The 21,323-nt window shown below is 39.6% G+C and overlaps 2 protein-coding genes across 8 annotated transcripts in view; both read right to left on the reverse strand.

Moving 5' to 3' along the window:
• bmpr1bb (bone morphogenetic protein receptor, type IBb) overlaps positions 1-4,953 on the reverse strand; it is a 57,622-nt gene extending 52,669 nt beyond the window's left edge. Inside the window, exons 1-2 of the mRNA XM_067573843.1 lie at positions 4,804-4,953; positions 262-334 (exon numbers count right to left, since the gene is read on the reverse strand). The gene's annotated coding sequence lies outside the window, so the exon portion shown is untranslated. The remainder of the gene's footprint in view (positions 1-261; positions 335-4,803) is intronic.
• Positions 4,954-5,543: 590 nt separating this feature from the next.
• Positions 5,544-21,323, reverse strand: part of pdlim5b (PDZ and LIM domain 5b) — a 39,704-nt gene continuing 23,924 nt past the window's right edge. The window contains exons 4-16 of one of the 7 annotated variants that reach the window (XM_067573838.1): positions 18,878-18,911; positions 18,006-18,121; positions 16,675-16,697; positions 15,713-15,743; positions 15,565-15,591; positions 15,072-15,229; positions 14,202-14,229; positions 10,804-10,958; positions 7,932-8,112; positions 7,542-7,722; positions 7,104-7,224; positions 6,896-7,011; positions 5,544-6,754 (exon numbers count right to left, since the gene is read on the reverse strand). In XM_067573838.1, the coding sequence (XP_067429939.1) occupies positions 6,665-6,754; positions 6,896-7,011; positions 7,104-7,224; positions 7,542-7,722; positions 7,932-8,112; positions 10,804-10,958; positions 14,202-14,229; positions 15,072-15,229; positions 15,565-15,591; positions 15,713-15,743; positions 16,675-16,697; positions 18,006-18,121; positions 18,878-18,911 (1,261 nt within the window). In that variant the 3' untranslated portion in view covers positions 5,544-6,664. Of the gene's footprint in view, positions 6,755-6,895; positions 7,012-7,103; positions 7,225-7,541; positions 7,723-7,931; positions 8,113-10,803; positions 10,959-14,201; positions 14,230-15,071; positions 15,230-15,564; positions 15,592-15,712; positions 15,744-16,674; positions 16,698-18,005; positions 18,530-18,877; positions 18,912-21,323 lie in introns of all 7 variants that reach the window. The other 6 variants (XM_067573836.1, XM_067573840.1, XM_067573841.1 and 3 more) reach the window with 6 other exon arrangements.

Raw genomic sequence — 21,323 nt, forward strand, 5'->3', positions numbered from 1 at the left:
GATCAGCCCTGCCAAATCCATAACTCTTACTACCTCTGCTGCAGGAGAATCAACACTCAGTCTATCTTGATCAATATAGCTTTTAGCTTTGGATTTCAGTTTCCTCACAATATTATCGGCTTGGAATATCCACTGAAACCACTCAAAATTATGTTTGAGAGTTTACCTTGAACATTTATCAAGAAACTGTAGATAGGCATGAGTCGTGTCGTTCAATTTAAAATTAAAAAAGGAAATAACAGTCAAATAGATCAAACTCACCATTCAAACACAGGACATCAGAAAGCATCCTGTCAGCGTACCCAGCCAGGGCTCCAGCACTTTTTTTTTTCCACTGAAAGACAAAAGTAGAGTTATTAGAAGGAGCTCATATGTCTGCCATGTATAACTGAAAGGACTGAGACTCAATTTCAAGCTCAGGTCATTTCCCCACTTTGACTTTCAACCAATCATGCAAAGTATCCCTTATCCTCTTCTGTTCTTCGATCTTCAATCATCCCCCACTCATCCTGTACCTCTTTCTCCTTCTTTTTTTCTGCCCCTTTCTTTCTCTAATAACAGGATGTCGGCTTTCTCTCACATGCTTTGCTGACCTTCCAGGCAAAGAGCAGAGAGGCTCTCAGCTTTAAGTAATTCCTGTTGCCCGCGTTTTTCTCTCATCAGCAACTATAGATGAAACAGCGAATGGGGCATCTGTACTTAGCTCTAGGGGGTTGAATTAGCATCACTGTAATTGTCAAAGAGCCAGTGGACCCTACAGGTAAGACGAAGATTATTACTAAGTGGAACAAGATCAGCTGTGCTACGCCTGTGCTTCCTAGTTGATGGGATCCAGAGGAGGTTCAGGATACGGTTATACATAAAATTAACCTTAATAGAGAACTTGAACCTTAAAAAAGATCATAAGGTGGGTTTATCTCAAAATTGAAATTCAAATTTGAGTTAAAAGCACATACTCATTCAGTTTCTCCATCTATCCTCCACAGAGGGCTGAGTCTGTCTAGAAGAAATGCAAGCACAGACCTGCATCCCAGGCAGCATCTGTGTTGACATTGTTGTTGTTGTTGCAAAGAAAATAAGACTGTATGACTATCGTTTCTTTGGTATGTATGGGTGTGCATGGGAGATTCAGTGCAGAGTGTTAGTGTGTGGGAAGAACAGCAGCAACTGGCAGAAATCACTGAGTGAATGACAGATGGAAAAGCCATACCTGTGAAAACCTTGTTATGAGATGCTCGTCTATCAGTGTGTGTGTGTGTGTGTGTGTAGAGGAAAAAGTAAAGGAAATCATGAAAAAAGAATATCATGTCCTAGCAGCTGGAAAAGACATTGAGCAAAGTCTGTTTGGGACTGAATCTCTGACAGTTTGTCTCTCAACTGGCTCTATATGACAGACACTGAGCTCATATTACACGATAGACTGCTTAAAGCAGAAGTGTGAGGTGATAAACTCAAACTATAGTGTCATTTTTGTTCCTTTTTCAAAAAGAAATCTCCTGCAGCCTCTGCAAACCTGAGCGCTCCCCAGTCTTTAACATCTTTCAAACTTGATGGCAAAAACCTCTCCCTCCTCTCCCATATTCAGTCAATACCCTTCTAGTCCTCATATACTGCTCCTATTGAGCTTGTTAATATGCACCAAATATCTCTAGTCTAATTGGCTAGACTCGCTTCCTGTAATTATAAGGAAGGAAACTGGGGTGAGGGGTCGCAGCTTGCTAAGTTTAGCCCTGTGGACACACCAACACTTGGGCCAGTATCTACCTAGCTAGTGTGTGTGTTTGTACGTCTGTTTATGTACATCAGTGACTGAAGGACAGTGTGTGTGTGTGTGTGTGTGTGTGTGTGTGTGTGTGTGTGTGTGTGTGTGTGTGTGTGTCTGTCTGTGCTGTAGGTGCATGTGTGTGCTTGAGGCCACAGGTATGCTCAAATAAGCAGCGCTCTCTAAGAGGAAGTGGTGTCCTCTTGCAAAAGATGTCTTCAAAGGATGTCTTCATTTCAACATATTTGTGATGTTCCACATAAAATAAATTAATTTACCAAAGGAAGAGTTTAAAAATTAACTAAAACTTAACAGATGTATGCTCAGCAATGAATATGGCATTCACAACTATTGCAAAATACCTTGTTAGTTCATGTTAAAAATCGGTGTTTTTTCTGAGGTTGTTTGGCAGGCACAGGACGTCCAGAGGAGCTCTGCGTGAGCCGAGCAGCCGCTAACGTTTGCTCAGTTTGTTTCTCTGATAACTTAAGATCCAGACATCTGCTGACTAAAATCCTTCATCCAGTTAAAATATATACTTAACAACGACCAAGATCTAAAATGTTTATCATAGAAATGTAGCTTGAAACTGAGTCAATTTATGAATTTATTATTATTTTTTATTTATTTGTTTCTGGAGAACAACCACAACGCTGACGTATTATCATCTACTCTTTGGTAGATGCCATTGTGGCAAACAGCCACAACACTGACGCATGTGCACAAAATGATCACCATCTTGTGTGCGTATACTCTTTGGTAGAGGGGGTATGATGTCATTGACAGGCGACAAATGATACGGACCGTTACCTTGATAACAGAAAAATTGAATTTTTCTGGGCTTGAAAATTGTTGGGAGTATTTAGGATAATGTAAATACATAACTGAACAACATATATAACATACGTCTAGTCATTTTTAGGCTTTTTAATGCAGAATATTTACATATTATAGCTTTAAGATATCCCTTCATGATCCACTTTCAATGTAATTGACGGGGGATAAAAGCTACTGTCCTCCTTCAGCCATCCAAATAGTCAAATCAAGTCAATATTTTTCACAGTTACTGTCTTCTTAGTGCCAAATTCCCTGTTTTTGTTACTATCTTTCCACTGCAGCTGAACAGGAAAACGCTGTCGGTTGAGATAAAAAAAGGGATTTTTTTTTACTAAAAAGACTTAAACCGTAGAAGACATCTACTTTATTTGACTAAATGGCTGAAGCCTCTTATTATCTTCAGATAAACTTTTAGATAAATTTTTGCTCAAAATGAGGGCTGTGGATTTTGTCCCCCATCACTTACATTGTAAGCGCATTTGGAGATCCTCTATTAGTATGAACAGGAGGAATGATTACAGCGAATATAAACCTGTTTCAATGTTCATATGGGCATCTGACTTGAAAAACTGTGAACCTGAGAAAGAGGAATGTTGGTATATTTCACACACACACACACACACACACACACACACACACTTGGAGCTTTAGTCTGTGGTAGACCACAAAGCACTGCCTTGCCATGCATCCTCACTTGACATGCCATCCCCACCGTGTAAGCCTAATGTCAGGCGTTACTCTTGCCAGGTGCAGAGCCAGGCTAAGGACTGGGTGGTAGTTTGATCACTCTCTGTGTGTTTAATATTAGCCAAAAACAATCACTCGGCTCTGCCTCAATGAGCCTCTTTGTCCTGTAGAGAGTTGTTGATGTGTTCAAACACCACAGACTTGCATGAGGTGCAGCAGGTGATGCAAGGCCACCTCTGGCCACCTCTGCTGATGTAAACATCAGGACCACAGTGATGTCACAGACATTGGCTATGGTTCACTGAAGCTCAGTGATCAACTGCAGAACACAGAGAGGTTTTGTTTCATGCATTCAACATCAAATATTGCCATTGACCCCATGCCACTACACTGACAGGTAATGGCGGCTTTAGCTCACAGCCAGACATTAACATACACAGAAGGTGTAAAAATAGTACGTCTCACCATTACATTTTCCTCCTGCACTGTGTTTATTTGACAAACTCTACACTGATGAGCCTCGTCTGAATCCTAATTGAGTGAGCAATCATCAAATCTGAGGTTCCAAGTTCAATCTTGACCTTGAAAACAGCAGTTCAGAAAACTCTTCACTGCAAGGTCCATTTAGTAGCAGTTCTAGAGCTTTCAGTCACATAACATGATCTTCATCAGCAGATGGAGTTTACCCAGTACCCACAATATCACTTATAAGCCATGGAGGAGCAGTCCTTAGAGTACTCAAAAAATGGAAATTTGTACATCTACAATTCCATGACAACTGGACTAATTCCTTCTACTGATGAAGATCATGTGATATGATCAAAAGCTCCACAACGGCTACTAAATGGATCTTGTGGTGAGATTGTTTTCTAAACATACAGTATTATGGTATAAATGTTTCATAGTCATAATAAATAATATAGACAAATAGAACAATAATATACATTTAGTCGATCACATACTATGGATACAGCATCATAGGTGTTTGAATATATATTTTTAAAGAAACAAAGGCAAACACAAGCAACTGAGCAATATATTTTTATCTGACACGTTTACCTGATGAGACCTTTGACGATCTTCGTCAGTAGCCCAAATCCCTATCTATTAATTACAACGTCTACAAACTTAACCTCATCTTCTCTTGAGGCAATTTGGAGATAATTCTCCCTCGGATCAGACATTAAGATGTACTGAGCAGCAATTACAGATGAGCATCATCATCACCATCATCACAGACTCCGGCAGTAACACGTTTGGCGTCCCGCTGATCGCCCGCAGCTGCTGCCAGCATCAAACTCAGCGCAGGCTGCAAAAATAAGCCCTTCAGTTGAATTCTAATGAACAGCAGCACGGAAAACAAATTACAAAGCCCTGTGGCTTCAGTGAGGAAAGCTTCATAATCACAACCGCAGGACTACTGCTGAAGCTCACTGCGCTGACACAGATCAAACAACTAGGGTTTTCTTTTTCTTCTTCTTCTTCTTTTTTTTTTTTTTAAAGCAAAGTTACCTTACCGTCTCCTTCTCCTTCTCTCGTCCCCTTAAACGCAGCTCGACAGAATCCCAGTTTGTCTTAACGTGAACTCTGCTGTGGTCTCTTTCATTTGCATGTGTCCCTCTATGTTGTGAAAGAGTTTTCCAAGTGGACCACGGCTTCTGCGCACAGCTCCCACCTCCGACGTCTTGGAGAAGTGCACATCAGTGCGCCCTGCCTGCTGTATGGGGCATCTGTTTCTGTAGGTTACATTTTCTGAGATAACATCTGAAATAATCAAGGCACTCAACACTGTTTCCCGCCTTTCTGTCATTCGTAATGACTGTAGAACGGAATTGTCATTAGAAAAGAATGAATGCAAGTGTGTGTGTGTGCCTGGTGGGTGTTGTTTCTGCTGTCCCTATGGAAATTTGTACTTTCCCCTCTTACTACAAGTAAATTATATGAGGCAGCTCATGCTGGTGCCTGTCTGCCTGCCCGTTAAACTTCTCTGAACATTTATTGTCACAACTACAGATTTATAATGAACATTATCACCATCAGTTCTTTACTGCAATGCTTTCTGTGCATTGGCAAACTCAAAAAATGAGTGTGCACAAAACATAAGGTATCTGGATTGGGACGATTGGGATAAGAGAGCTATATTGAGACATATCCAAGAACTTTGATGAGATATAGCTACATAACAGGGCTTATAATACTCACATTTATTCAACATTAAGTACTTATTCATGCACGGTGTCCAATGAGAAAACATCCATTACACAAATCCAAACAGTTTTTTATTCTAGAAATTGTGAAAGGCACATGAGAACTGACAGCAGAACTCAGCATCTGGAAGTATATATTAAAGTGGTTTCATGTTAATAGAACAATACATTTCAAACACATTATCACTTAGAGCAAATACAACATGACAAAGTCTTGATGGCTAGAACATGATATAAACACTGCCACAGTGGAGGGTGCAGTTACTATCAACAAAGCGTTTAAATTAATCGCATTTTAATGCAAGGAACTAGTTGAAAGAAGTATGGGTATGGGTGTGGGTATTCACTGGAAGCATACCCATTTATCATTGTGCCTCTGAACTACAGGCATTACAAAATATACAATAGCAATACAACTGAACTTCAGTTCAGAAGTGTCTTATTTAAACACTGCTATACACATTACAAATGTGCTTTCAATTAGTGGGAATAATTAAATACCAAATTACTTAAAACAAAGCAATAATATTAATAATACAATTTCTCACTTTTATTCTGCAGGCCTATTTGTTGCCAGAAGAACATATGTTGACTAAGTGGTCCTGGCTTACAAATAAATAATTTTCCCTCTTAAATTAAATATTCATGATTTCTAAATCTTGCGCTTGCTTTATTAATACATAAGAAAGATATCAACATCAGTATTTTTTTCTAATATATGACCCCCGAGGGGCTCAGTAGGTCATTGCAGTAAAGTATCTCTGCTCTACCTCTGCTGTGTGAAATAAAAATACTTATTGAGAGCTCAACATACCTCCAGCCCCCCCAAAAATCCTGCTGTAATCACATATGTATTAATGATCCACTTACACCTGCACAGCACAGAGAGTGACAGGGATAACAGTCTATTGAAATGCAAATTAATCTATAAAACTTATAAAACTGTACTTTCATGACAGAATCAATGAAAATGGCAAAGTAAAACAATGATAGAGCAAGTATGAAGCTTACAGTGGAACCTCTGACCCAATGTTATTCTACCAGAATACACAAACAGATAAATCAGATCACCTTTAAAAAGTGAAAATATTTAACATCCGACTGAAATATAAATGGCTGTGAACTGACATCGATGCCCTATTTGATTCATATTCATACATGCAGGGGCAGGTTAGATGTTGACAGTGTGGGCATGTTTCTTGCACAAAGGCTTGTCTTTTTTGGAGAAGAATGGTTGACCCTCCAGAGCATTGCTGCAGACCTATGGAGTGAGAAACAGATATACAGAGCAGCTTTGTTATTCACACAGTGTTCTCAACATTTCTTATTTATAGATCTAACTCTTGTTGTTGCTATGAGTGACTGTATCCATGGGGTAGGGGGGGGGGGGGGGTGGACCTACCGCACACACAAAGCAGGTGTCATGCCAGGTGAATCCTAGAGCCTCCAGGAACTTGTCCCCTGCCTCGATGGGGAAGTCACAGCCGTGGCAGTTTGTCCCAAACAGGTTGTAGTAGTCTAAGTAAAGCAGTAAGTACATTGATGAATTTTAGTCTGTTTGCACGCATGTTCTTCTTTACAACATTTACATTGTGGGTTTACTACTGTACCCTTTTCACAGTACGGCTGTCCATCCTCCATGTGAAACATGTTGCCTCTGATTGGCTGATGGCAGGCCACACAGACGAAACAGTTCACATGCCAGGTCTGTTTCAAGGCATTCATGATTTCCTGCAGAGAAGGAAAAAAAAAAGAAAAAATAATGAATAAAACAACCAACAGAATGATATATACAATATAAACAGGGATACATAATAGTAGTGGGTAAAGATGTCTTACTAATATTTCAGGTTAAATATATAGTCTTCAAGGGTTGTATATTTTTAGTGGTCAAATTCAAGTATTTTTAGGAGCCTTTAGTGTACAATTGGACACACTATATTAATACTAAAAACATCATTCACTGTTCCTCTGCTTAATCCATTAAAGAGTTTTCAGTGCATGTAGACTGGGGCACAGAACAATATCCCTTTAGCTCGGTAACTCACCCCCAGAATCTTCTGGTGGCAGCGGGCGCAGGTGGGAGCGAAGAACTCCTCATAGCAATGTTCGCAGTACACCTGGCCCTTCTCCTCCACAAATCCACGGTCTATCAGGGAGGAGTGGCAGTGAGCACAGTTGAATTCCTCGGGGTGCCATGACATGCCCATGGCCACAAGGAATGGGCCCCTGGTGAGAACAAGCAATGGACAAGGAAAATTATTTAAACATGAGAAAAGGTCTTGCATAGTTCAACTTGTGCAGAGTTTTACACTTGTACTTTTCTCTGAATACCATGTTAATCTACTGATATATTGAGCCCTCTGGGGTAGTCGTGGAATGATACATCTACCAAAATAAACTTAAAGTGTTCCTTCACTTTTTCTGATGCTACTCACCTGATGACATTGTTGCACTTGTTGCACATTGGGGTGCGTTTACCAGCTGGGATGTGCTCAGCTCGCTGCACCAAAGAGTTAAGGTCCTGTGGATGTGGCTGTGGAGTGGGGCGTTCTGGACCTTTGGGAGCAGCGCTGCCAATTTTGCCAAATGAAGGAGCTGCTCCACCCTTAGGAAAGCCTAAACCAGCAAGAAAAATAATGGGTCACATTAAGTGGTTTAAGTGTTTTGAGTGTACTAGATGATATATTAGATAAAACGTACTTTCCAAAATTCAAAATGAATGAACAATTAATAATAATAATTGCAATTTTCTTCCGCACGATTCTTTGTAATTTCCAAGTATGGCTGGAACAGGACAGATGTGCACCATTTAATTGTATATTGTCAGATAATGAATGGAAATGATTTGATGATCTCTAAACTTCATGCCTGAAGCATGAGACGGTTAAGGTTGGACAGAGCAACCCCACCCTGCACAGACAAGGGATCAATTTTTCCCACTGAGGGGAAACAGCCCATTCCCAGAGACAGAGGAGACACCTGGAAAAATAATCCCCCCTCCTCCTCTTATTTCAAAACATGTGGAGAGGATGCAAAGTTTTTCCTTCTTTTTCTCGGTGCAAAGACGCATCCAGGATGGAGGTCAATGTTGTCCGCCCTCACAGGGAGTGCCGGAGGCTTTGAGGACTGGGGACAGAGACACTACTGAGAAAGAGCACCATTATCAAAGACTTGGAGTGGGGGTGGGAGGGGGTCAAAGGACAAGTGCTCCCTAAATTTCCTTTTAACGGTGAGCAAATGAACAGAATAAACAGAACTGGGCACTAGCAGGGAAGTGAGAAGACTGTGGGAGTGAGTTTAATAGGAAGAAAGATGCTGGGTTGATATTAGAGAGTAAGTGTGATGGAGAGAGATAGGGGCTCCAAATGGGAATGGAAAATATGGATGGAAAGCACATTCTCCATTTTACTGGTTGATAATTATTGGCTAAATAATGTTTCTGGTATGGCTTAGTGAAGAGCTGTTCTCAATATAAATACCAATTTCCAGCTACATTGTCCAACATGTTTATCTCTAAAATATTCACAATGTCTAACACTTCTTGAGCAGGGCCGTAGCTACCATTGAGGACACTGATGTGACCTGAATGGTATATTTTCTGGGAATTTGGGGGGTGGGGGCTTATATTATGGGCAGATTCCAATAGTTTTACATATTTTAATTTGACTTAATTTGACTATTACTACTATTAAGAGGAGAATGTTTTGAAACAGTAGTTGGACGTTTCAGTTAGTTAAAATTTTACAGATAATATTATCAGTTAACTGGAAATATAAAATATGAAACCAAACAAACTCATGACTTCGGTATTTTTAAAATCTTGGCAACAGACAGTAGTTTGTTCATCAGAAGAGGAATAAATGCTGCTTTAATAGCAGCAGGATAATAACACGCAGCAGCAGCAGGATGATAAGAAGTCTTGCTCAGATATTAAACATCTTTCAACTGTATCCTAATTTGGCTTCAACTATCCATTAAGATATATTAGATTAAAAAAACTGTCACTTTCACATTCAATTGAATGCAGTATTAATGCAGAGAATACTGCTGGAGCTAAAATATTTTTCCCCATGGCACCATATGACCTTATCTGTATGAAACCTGGTACAGTAGGGAGGATGGTGACATGCTGTCAGTACGGCAAAACTCTAAACGAATCCTTTGGCAAGAGCAAAGAATGGTGGCTGAGCCACATTAAATGGGACAGAAAGTGAAGCAGACATTTGTGAGTCTGTCACTGCTGTCTGGCTGTATGAAGAAGATAAGGAGAGAAAAGTCGACGTCCAAACTGAATCACAGCAGGAGTGCAAAATCTGCATTGTCTGTTCTGTCTCTCTGATTTTGGATGGATGGAAAGCAAAGCAAAAGAGTCATTCTGACAAATCACATCTGTATTCGATTAAAGCCTCATATTTATAAAATCAGAATCTATTTTTAAATTCCAGACAGGGATTTTAGCATCTCAGGAATGTGTAACCAGTGCTGTTTAGTTTTTACGCTTGAAGCTCTACCCTTACACTGAGAATTAACCTTTAACCTATCTGCTTCTGTGTCTCTGATTCTCTAAATATTATATTCATTTCATAGTTTCTGTCAGTTAAATGGCCAAATTAATAATTCATGTAGATAAATCTAAAGGTCACATAGCGCATTCCACACACCCAGCCCTGTTCTACATGGGCACTATGAGACACGTGCTTTTTTATTTGAACTCAAGTGTGTGTTAATCTGATAAATAACTCCAGCAACAGAGAACCGACTGTGGCCTCTCCTGCTCTCTCCCTGTGGCACCTTTCAGCAGCCGTTCCTTAAAAGGCCTCCGGGGAAATACACTGGGGCACATAGTGCATCTGTTCATGTGTGAGTGCACACTTGTGTCTTAGTATTGCTAATAATGACCCCTAACTGATGCCTTTCAGCAAATATTTACCCCTGACCTGCTTGAGGTCTCGTGGCGGGGATAGACGTATTTAAAGAGCAGCTTTCACACAAAATAAAATACATAATTCTCAATTTCACAATCTATTTAACTGAGGGGATCTTGGGAAAAGCCAATAATCTGAGCTCATTAACGGAATACCTCTGGTTTTTATAGAGCTCATAATCTTAAATGGCTTAGTGTCAGGTATTAAACCTGCAATAAATGTTACAGCTGAGCAGCAGTGATTTAGAGGAATGAGGCTGCCCTCTGTGGGCTAAAAGAAGCAACTACGCATAATTCTACATTCCTAGCAGAGGCAGAACAGCAAGCATTTGCAGTAATAACAGAAGTAAGGGGTGATTTCTTTGTAGTATATGTTACTCTACCTGGAAGCTGGAAGGAGGGCTTGTTCTGGGCTGCAGGGCTTTTGAAGGTTGAAGGAGGGACAACGTTGCCATTCCTGGGTGCCGCTGCAGATTTGGAAAATGTTTTTGCTGCAGGCGAGGGTTGCACAGTGGGAGTGGTTTTGTCAACTGCCTCACTGGGAAACAGACACATACTCAGCATAAATCATAATTCACTTCAACAACAAGAAACACGCATATTCTCACACACATACATTACAGAGTATACTGTATTGGTTTAACTCTACAGTGAAAATACAGTGAAAGCAGCTTTTTCTGACCATCTGTTTTTTCAGGACCCAACATTACATCTTCAACCAGTATCAACTGCCACTTTGATTTTTATGCAGATTCCTGCCATGGTCACAGTTTTTCCCATCTGGCAGGTTTTGCTTTGGGTATTTTCACATGATTCAGACAGATTTAAGGTACAATTTGTGGCAAATCCTGAAATAAGAAAGAAATAAAATTATAGGATTGTGCCTCCATTTGGGTCAAACCTCTAGTACAGACTACTGCTTTGTGTTAAGTAGGCAACCTAGTGAGGTTCTTCCACTGCAGGTACTAACTATTATAATCAGTCAGTTGTAATCTCAGTGGCACATGCAAACAATCAAGATAATTATGGTGCACTTTGGAATACAGATAAGCATTGCTGTCCACTGTCCATATGATTTCTCAATTACTGACATAAGGGAACAATTACAGGTGGTGTTGCCATATTATCCACTGTACATGTAGCTCATACTCAAATAGTTTCTATTATCTGATCATTTATCAGCAGGAGAAACCCAGCCCTGTAATTTTAGAAGGTTTATATAAAGTTGTTATTACTTTTATTCTACTGAACTGGCATGATAGGAGAAAAGTTTTATCCAGTGAGACACTCTGAGGCAGCGCTGGTTTAATTTCCTGTGGCAGTAGAAACTGTCAAGGGCCACAAAATATTTTAGGAGAAAATGAGAAGCACTTGTCTTCACCACCCCTTGTAAAATTTCACAGCTTTTATTTCAAGCTTAGAACCTCCTGTGGGCAGAAGAGTCCAAAGTCATAAAGGCCAACGGCTGGTGTACTTTTTTAAACAAATTTCATCAAGTGAAGATTTAGCCTTTCATAATGTGGTAACACTTTGGTACATATAATCTGCTTTTCTAATTATGTTACATTTGATTGAATTTTGAATACAAGTTTTTGGGGTCTGCATTTGAGAGCATTTGAGTTGTAATATAATGGGTGCAGGTATGACAATACCATAGGTGTAACTGGGTTCAGAAGATCCCAGTCAACCACAATGACGTCATCAGGTAGGTGCTGTTGCTGCCCAGATAGACTGGTTGAGCAAAGGATTTGCACCAACAAGTTAACAATTTATAACCCTGAAGCAGTTTGTTTTTTCACCTACAGCACAGTGCATGTTACTAACAATAGAACTTATTATGCTGTCAGCCACAGATTTATGGTTGATTATGTAATTTTTACAAACTGAAATTAAGAAATTGACATGATTTGTCAATTTACCACCTAGCGGTTCTATATCTTACATGTGGTTGTTTTGGTATCTGTGGCCTGCCAAAATTCAAACTCAGATGGAGTACAGATCATACTGTGTTTAAATTTAGCACATTAACTACATGTTTATTGATTTGAATGTTTCATGTTTATGGCTTTGGATAATGTGTGACAGGTAGGGTATTGTATTAGCCTATTTTTAGTGTTTGATGATTTATGTGAGAAGCATTAACTCGCAATGACAATGATAACAGCTGGTTGACTGCAATACAGCACAGCAGAAATGGCTGAAATGGTAGAACAACTGGTACCTCCAGTACAGTTAATATTTGTAAACTTAATCTGTACACTGAGCATTCAGGCATTTTTAACCTTCTATTCTTCGTGCACTACTAATTATGTCAAATAATAGACCTTCACCTACTTGAATGTCTAATTGATAAGTTTACTTTTTCTGCAAGGAAAGTAGAAAAGAAGGAATGAAAGATTACGAAATAGAAACAGCAGTAAGGAAAACAGTTTATTGAGGTAAACTCAGCAAGAGCAAACAAATATAACTACTAAGGTTAGTGTAGAAAATAGAAGAAAAAAGATTCAGACATGCACAGAAAAATAAAGATTACAGAAAGTTTGTCAGAGGAAATGGAGTCTCACATATACACAATATGCTACAGAATAGTACACATGTACACTATAATATATTGTAATGCTGCATTTCCAAGCACACATTATTACTTGCATGCATGCATTTCATTTACATTTTGAAATATAATTTTTTTTACAAATAGCAACATAATATGCACCTTAAATAATTTTTACAACAGGGCATGTTTGTTTGTGCAAAAAGATGTATTACTTTTTTACTCATGTTGTTTAATCTATGGAACTGGAACATTTAATAAGTTATTTATAGTGTGCCAAATGAAGACTGTAATTATATTGGTGTGCAAAAGGGGGCAATATAAGTTTTAAAGTAGGCAGAATAAAATAAATAAAACACTAAACATAATAAAAACCTGGCCTACTACACATTTAGCACTCGTGCTGAAACATCGTGATGCCAATCTCTCAGCTTGTTGTACTTGTGTCCTATAGCTTCTGAGTCCAACTTGCTCACCCTGATCCGCCCCATAAGACAGGAATAAAGGAGAAAAAAAGAAAGTTGGAAGGTTAAGATAGAGAAGAAAAGTAAAAGATAAGACAGGAAAAAGCACAGGAATAAATGGAGGAAAAAAAACAAATCACAGGAAATACACTAAAATGAGTGACTATCTCGTTGCAGATGTGGCAGATGTGCAATATCTGCCCTCTCTTTAGTAACCGCACACTGAACAAAATCTCAATAAAAGAAGGAGAACAGGAATCTCCATCTGGCGGGGCTGCTATTATTGTACCCACAATACCATTTAATTACCCACATTTCCAGTGAGTGACACACTGATCGGTTGTGGATATGGTACGGAGGGCAGACTGTGTTTACTGCGGATTAAACTGATTGAAGACAAGAGAACAGCAGTAGCAATCACAGCCTATGATGAATCTAAGGCTGTGTCCACTCAACCATCTTCCTCTGAGAGTTCTCAATGTGGTTTCTCTAAATTAAGCCTTAAATTAAGCATGATACTGTGGGACCATAAGATCAGGAAATCAAGGCTTAACTCTGAATCAGAGGCTCCTAGACATGCTTACATGAGTACTTTGAAGGCCAAATTTGAAACCTCTATGATCAAGGGAAAAACCATACCATTGCTAAAACATATGCATTACTTTCTGCAGAAGTACTCAAATACACACACACACACACACATACACAGAGAACTATCACTCACACATACCAAATGTGATTACATTAAAAACCACCAGCCACTTACTTCTTTCCACTGTTCTCTGGAACTTGCTCTGCAACAATGAAGAGAAAAAAAAAACAAAAAACACCAATGAAAATAAATTCAAATGTGCAATAAATGGTCCGTGAGAATATGGGAAATCACAAAATCTCTGCTCCAGCTTGTTCTACAGTAGGTTCATCCTGTGATAGTAAGAATTAGATTAACCTTGACCCTGATGTGACTTCCTGGACCTATCCCCAAATTGTTCACAGATGCAGAAACACCATACAGATTGGATATACATCAAATGCTCAAATCTCATCATATATACTACACCAATCTGGTAATATCATTTGACAAAAAAGAGCAAAGGCGACAGACTAATCTCTCCTCTTACTTCATTCTAAGAAGTGGGTAACTGTAAATGTCATTTTGCATCAGTTAAACAGATCCACACGCACACGCAGCCCCTATGGATGTAGGCCCAAAGCCGCAGTCTGCTCATGTAACCATCAATGCCACTTATAGTCAAAACAGTAATATAAAAAATAAATTCAATCATATGGTGATGAAAGCTTTCTTCTATTATTTAAAGAAACTGCAAAAACACTATAATCTCCAGACGCAATGGAGTTTTAACAAGAGACACATGATTATAAAACAAATGAAAGTCATATAAAAGCTTCTAACAACAACATGTTAAATAGGATTACCCTAAAAATGGACATCTTTGGATAAATGAGTCACACGCTCCAGCTTCAAGTAGTTTAAAAGATATAAAAAGGAACTAACAGCAATATCAAGCTGAGTCTTAAAACTATAATAACTCAAATAAGTCCTAAGATAATATTCACCCACGTTCAACACTTAAAAAACAAAAAACAACGTGATCACACTGAGATTGGTACATACCGTTCTCAGTGCCGGTGAGCTGGGCCAGGATACGGAAGGAGCGGGACTGGGATGTGCCGGTTCGTGGGTGCCAGTCCTCTGTGTCCTCAATCAGGCGCTTCTTGCTGGCATCACTGGGTGGGGGCACGTGGTTCATCTCGGGCTCCACACCAGGTTTCCTGTACAGCCAGATCAACCAAGAAATAATGACAACGAGAACATCTGTGTCTTGAACATACAGTGTGAAGTGTATCAATGAGATCATCACTGCTAAAAACAGTTATTAAGTTGTTAAATATTAACTCTTCAGGTTAATAGTACAACAGAACACCTCTCCCTCAGGATAACACCGTTCCAGTTTATACACACAAAAACTCACATTCATCATAGCAACCAACACACACAGTACACATAGCAGAAATATATACTGTTAAGGGTGTTCCACATTCAATCAAGTGTGCAGCTTGTAGATACATGTTTCCCAGTATGACCTAACTGCCGATTTCACAATTACCTCCTAGGTCTAGCTGGAGGTGGAGTTCTGTAGGCAAGCAATGAGAAGGTAGTGAGGAAAAATGCACAAAGGCACATTTAAAAGTCACTTAAAGTGTTAAGTATGACAATGTTGTTTTGATATGAAAAAGTCATGAAAATGTTCTAACCTATACTTACTTAAGACTTCTCTGAGGCTCACTATTAAAGAGGTAAACCACAGAGTAGAAGTCAGCCAGAGAATAAAATGATATGCAATATTAAAGGTATTGATTAATGATAGTAAGTAAGTGAAGAGCAATTAGGCTTAGGATACTAAAATGGTGTAATTATACACACGACTGCATGGTATTATCAGTGAAATGGAGCGTTTGAGAGATTGAAGTGACAGTGACCATATCTCACCACAAGATGGGAGTAATGTGCTTTGAAAATAAAGGATCACCTTTTCCTCAAAAGCTTACTTGATGGTACTCTAGAACACACTAATATTTATTTCAAGTGTTCACATGCACTGTTCAATTCAAGTGCTGCTCCAAACTGTGAATCAATTTCATGTCAAAGTCCAAGTATGTGCAATTTTTATTATGCGTGTGTTTTGTCTGTGTGTGTGTGTGTGTGTGTGTGTGTGTGTGTATGTGTCAGATGATGTGAAGGATGATCATAGAGAGCACACAAGTAAGGCTATTCTTAGCTAAAGCAGAATATATTTGGCAGTGATATGAATGGCCTTGAGTAAACATAGTGACAACAGTAGCAGATGGAGCTAGACAGATGCAGAGCCGGGTGACTTCAGCAGCCCAGCCTGCAAATACATGTGTAAATACAGTATAAGCTAACACAGATCCCGATGTCACTGATGCCACTGAGAAGATGAATGAAAAGTATGAGCTGACCCTCACTGGGTGCCCTGTGATATCTCAGAGATGGATTATTTACAGGGATTCGCGGTTTGTTTGGACCTTAAAATGAGTGTGTACTGTAAGTAGATGAGCGCAAGCGTGAGGGTGAGCTCAAAGGGGTGCAAGCATGCCTTTGGTAATGATAAACCAGAGAGATGTGAAGGCTGTAATCACATTCCACATGGTTAGAAAGCTACTGCAGCAGATATATTATCATTCACAATACTAACTTGGTGTCTGTCTCTTCTTCCTCCTGTGGGCAAAGAAGGGGTAAATGGAAAAGGATTGAAGCAGAGAAGGAGCGTGAATAGACCAGTTTGAGAAAAAGAGCAGAGTCCAAAACACATGCCCTTTAATTGAAAGGCCCTTCTGAGATAATGTGCAGATGGAGAAGCAGAGAAACACAAAAACAAAGCATGCAGGTCAGGCCACAAAAACACACACATGCCACAATAAATACACTCTGCCTCTATAAGATGATATTCCAAGCTCTTAAAAAGGTTGCAATGACAGAACTGTAGGTGTTATCAGATACCTACACTCAATCTCTTGATTGTACACCTCATACCTCATTATGAATATGTCAGTTATCTTGGCAGCGTATCACTAAATGTGTTTTGTTTTCTGTTCCTCATATTTTCTGTTCCTCATCTGGCCAAATCCAGAATAAAAAGATTCCAAATATTCTTTGTAACATTTGTATGAAACACATACACATATAAGTAGACACATAAGTAGGTTCACAAACACATTAAGTGTCAAGAAGTATAATAAGCCACTTTGCTCACTGAAAGCCTATAAATACAGATCTCTATTACCTATTTTTTTTAGGTGACATGAAGTAAAAATGAGTGGCAAATCACTTAACCGCAGCTCAGACTACTGTAACCCAACCAGTGAGCCAAACCCTGCTGATGAAACCCAGTCCAGCCAAATTTTGCTCTGTCCCTGGTCCCTTGAAGCATAGAGTTGCCAGGATTCTGTCTAATTAGAAACAAGTGTTACACCAGCAGTGCCTTTTGGGCTGACTGTGTATTTGGCAGAGTTGTGAATCCCAGCGTCAATTATAGATAGGCAGGCAGTAGCATCAGTTAATATGTTGTCTAGACTCTGCTCCTCTTCGAGTTACCCTGTAGCATATTTAAACAAGATGTGCAGCGTGCCTTGGATTTTCCTTATATGCAGCTGGGTGAAAACATTGGTGATGGACTGTTTCACTGTTAGCTTTTCAAATAAGAGACATACTTGGCAGGGAAATAGACCATAAAGTAATATAGGCAGAGCAGAACGGAATATTTCATTTTCTTTGATACATTCCTTCAGGTAGAATGCGAAGCAAAAATGTCCACAAATCTGTGGCCTCTGTGAACCACAACTCCTTCTAGACCTGCTGCCTAAAGCACACAGTATATTATTAAATCCTTGACGTTTTGCACTTACAGTACCCCCACATCAATAGTGAGGTTGTTCCATATTTATACACCAGAATTAAGATTTGCTCTTCAGATAAAAATGGGACAGTGTAAGAAAAAAAAAACTTGGTTTGATGAATGGTACCTACCCATTGAACTGTTCTGAAAGCCCCTGGCTCTCCAAAAGACCTCGTCTCTGTCCCATAGCCACCTCACAGGCATTGACATTGGAGTAGAGGTTGATAGGTGTGTTATAGACAGAGGGCTGTGGGACATTGGGTTGAGAGGAGGGGGCTGTCACTCTGGCTGGAGAGGAGGAGTTAGATGAGGAGGAAGAGGCAGATGGGGACGTGAAGGCGGCGCGAGCAGGGCTAAGCCTGGGAACTGAGTTGGCTGGGGCAGTGTCTGGAGCAGTGAGGCTTGACTTCAGCGGAAACGGAGGCTGCGGTGGTTGAGAAGGGGCAGCTGGTGTGAAAGCAGAGGATTCAGAGGGGATGGAGGCTACTTTGGAAGCAGCTGGGGAGGAAGAAGCCGTCACTGCACTGCTGTCCCCCCCAAAAGGCCGGGCTGTCTTGTTGTATGCGGTGTTAGGCTGATTTGATGGCTTGGTGTATGTGGTGCTCGGGGCAGGGTGAGTGATTGGGACAGGCTTAATGATTTCTTGAGGTTCATCCTAGATAGAAGTGGGGACACACAGCATGCACACACAACAAATCCACAATAAACTAACGCATGTAAACCAGCATTCTCAAAAGCACTGCACAACAATCACATCAAAATCAATGGTGTTTTCACACTGCTGTAAGAATGAAAGTCATGCCTGTGCCAGTTCAAGAGGTGCTATAAAATGTGGCCTCTCAGGTTAGGCATGCCAAGCAAATTTGTGCTCTGATCTAATCTCAGAAGGGCATGTTGAGCATGCTCACTTTTAAGTAAATTGGTACAATATTCATGAAAAGAAAGGTATTCAGATCAACTTAAGTTAATATGCAAATCTAAAAGTGAATATTTGACTTCATACCTTAGGCACTCCGTCTTTAGGGGCACTTGAGGGTCTGTGAAGACAGAAAGAGAATTATAAAAATACTGCTCACAAAACATCTGGACATGCTAATTGCCAAAAGGATTAAACCTCAGTTTATGGAATGGACCGAGGGAGAGTTGGATTACTTTGTGTCCCCTGCTGTGTGGCATAATTCAGGGCACCACTTTTGAGATGTTGATACTTTGTGGCATATGACCAACCACCTATGAAGTATCATTTTTCTTGGCCAAACATTGGTCTCATTTTGCCTGTGTCTGCTTTTAGTTAAAGATCACTAGAGAAGAACTACAAACAGTGTAAATGCATAAATGAATGCCAACTCACAAGAACAAAAATCTATATACTATTGTGCTGTTGTATTATTCACAAAATGTATTCTAAAGACTAAAGTATTTATGGTCAGAGATACATTATTGTAATCTTGAATGCCAGAACATCCTTAAAACAATCTAAGAAGTAGGGTTTTCAAAATGAAACAGAATAACTGTTAATTTAACTATGAATAAATAAAGGCAGCTAAACGTTTCCTGCATTGGATGACCAATCTCATGCATGGTTCAAGCTCTGAAAAATTGACTTTTATTGCGTACTGAAATAAATGGAAACAAATGGCGGCCTGGAAAGAAGGAAATGTCTAAAAACGGAATCCTTTGGAAAATAGTTAATGACTATTAAATGCAATTTGTAGCGAAGGGACTAAAACATGGAAAGTCACCAGTATGTGAACACATACTACATTTGGGTGTGTGTCCACATGCAGATTGGTGTTGAAGCATGGCATATGTCTGATTTACACTTGATGATAGAAGCAGCTGCCACCGTTCTATCACCTGTCAGAGAGGAGGGTGGTCTGTTTGTCTATTCTCTTGAGATGTCCTGGATAGAAACCAACAAAAATCCAACAACTCTTTCATCCCCTAATTTTGTTCCATTCTTAATTCTTGCAAGCACCGTCTACCACATTATTAGAATTTCATTATTAGAAAGTCACACACTTTTTGTTTGGATTTATTGTGTATTAATGAAAATCAAAAGTACAATAAACAATGAACACCCCTTCTTGTTAGACAAAACACTTGCATGCCCCTGCCAGGTGACTTGAATGTCTTAAAATGACTCCCATCAGTGAAGCACTAAAACTCAAATGCAGACAGATGCCTTCATTAACAATGTGGCTATATTTGGTCCGGACATGCAGACAATGTGTCCCTTATTCCACATTAAAAAACGAAATACAAAAAAAAACCCAGAGAGTGGCTCCACAAAGCTGGTTCCTGACCAGGAGCTACGGTATGTCGGCTGGCGTCCTTCCTTTCTTTGCCATATTAGGTAAACAGTCAACAAACTCTCACGTATTTCCTTTTTGACTGAGCAGAGGCGCAACAACTGAGCCTGGCACTGGATTATTAAAGAGCCCCACCCTCCAACCAGATGCTGATGTCATCCATGCCCATACTTACATTTTACAGTTTCCATTTAGCAGTTAATATACTCTATGCTTCTTTTCCGATGTACTTGTATTATTGGACTTGCTTATGGAGAAACACCATGATGTGCCAAGGAAAACAGTGAAAGGTCTAAAGATCAAATAGAGCATTCCATTACAAATGGGACTCAGTCTACAATGAGCCACTGTGTATCTGCCATCAGTGTCCCAGAGTGGGGCAAGTGGGCGGATTCACACTCTATCTGTCTTTTCCCAGAGCAAACTGAACAAACACTAGCTGGGGAGATCCTGTGAACATCTGCTATTTCTGTCCTGCTCCCTGGTTAGCTGGACTTACTTTTGTTCTGCTATCACAAAGTCACACCGGGTGACTGTGTAGGTGCGCATGCATGTATTTGCTTTTTGGTGCCCACGTGTGCACATGTGCATTCTGAGGGAGACAAGTGTGACATGGTGAAGAAGTTAAGGTTTATCTCAGAGTAACTGAAAAGATTTCTGAAGTCAGGTATTTTTTTAGCGTTGCGTGAACTACATGTTTACTTTTCTAAGTTTTGGGTTAGTATAACTGTAGTATAACTCATAACATGAGTTTACGACTGAATATGACAACCAACATATAAAGCGAATAAAATCTAAAGCATCTCTTCGTTCTGCTCCATGAAAACTGTAATGCAGCTTTGTGTTTTATGCATTAAGTGTTATTATTCTCAGGGTTATTCAATAGGCCAGATGTTCCTTCAGAAAAGTCATGATTCCAAGTTTCATGTGATTTTGGCAACTAAACGGATACATACTTGTACTGTAGATAAAGAGGGATCATTAAGATTGATGAAATGATGAAATAGAATAAGAAAAGTACATTAAGTATTCTTTTTATAAATAGGGAAGTGTAAATTAGAGGGTTTTCTGATCTTGGCAATGTTTATTTCTGTGCGTCAGACTACTTTCCTTCTACATCAAAGCAGTACACCAGAG

This window comes from Thunnus thynnus, chromosome 19 (assembly GCF_963924715.1).
Source record: "Thunnus thynnus chromosome 19, fThuThy2.1, whole genome shotgun sequence".
NCBI classification, from domain to species: domain Eukaryota; kingdom Metazoa; phylum Chordata; class Actinopteri; order Scombriformes; family Scombridae; genus Thunnus; species Thunnus thynnus.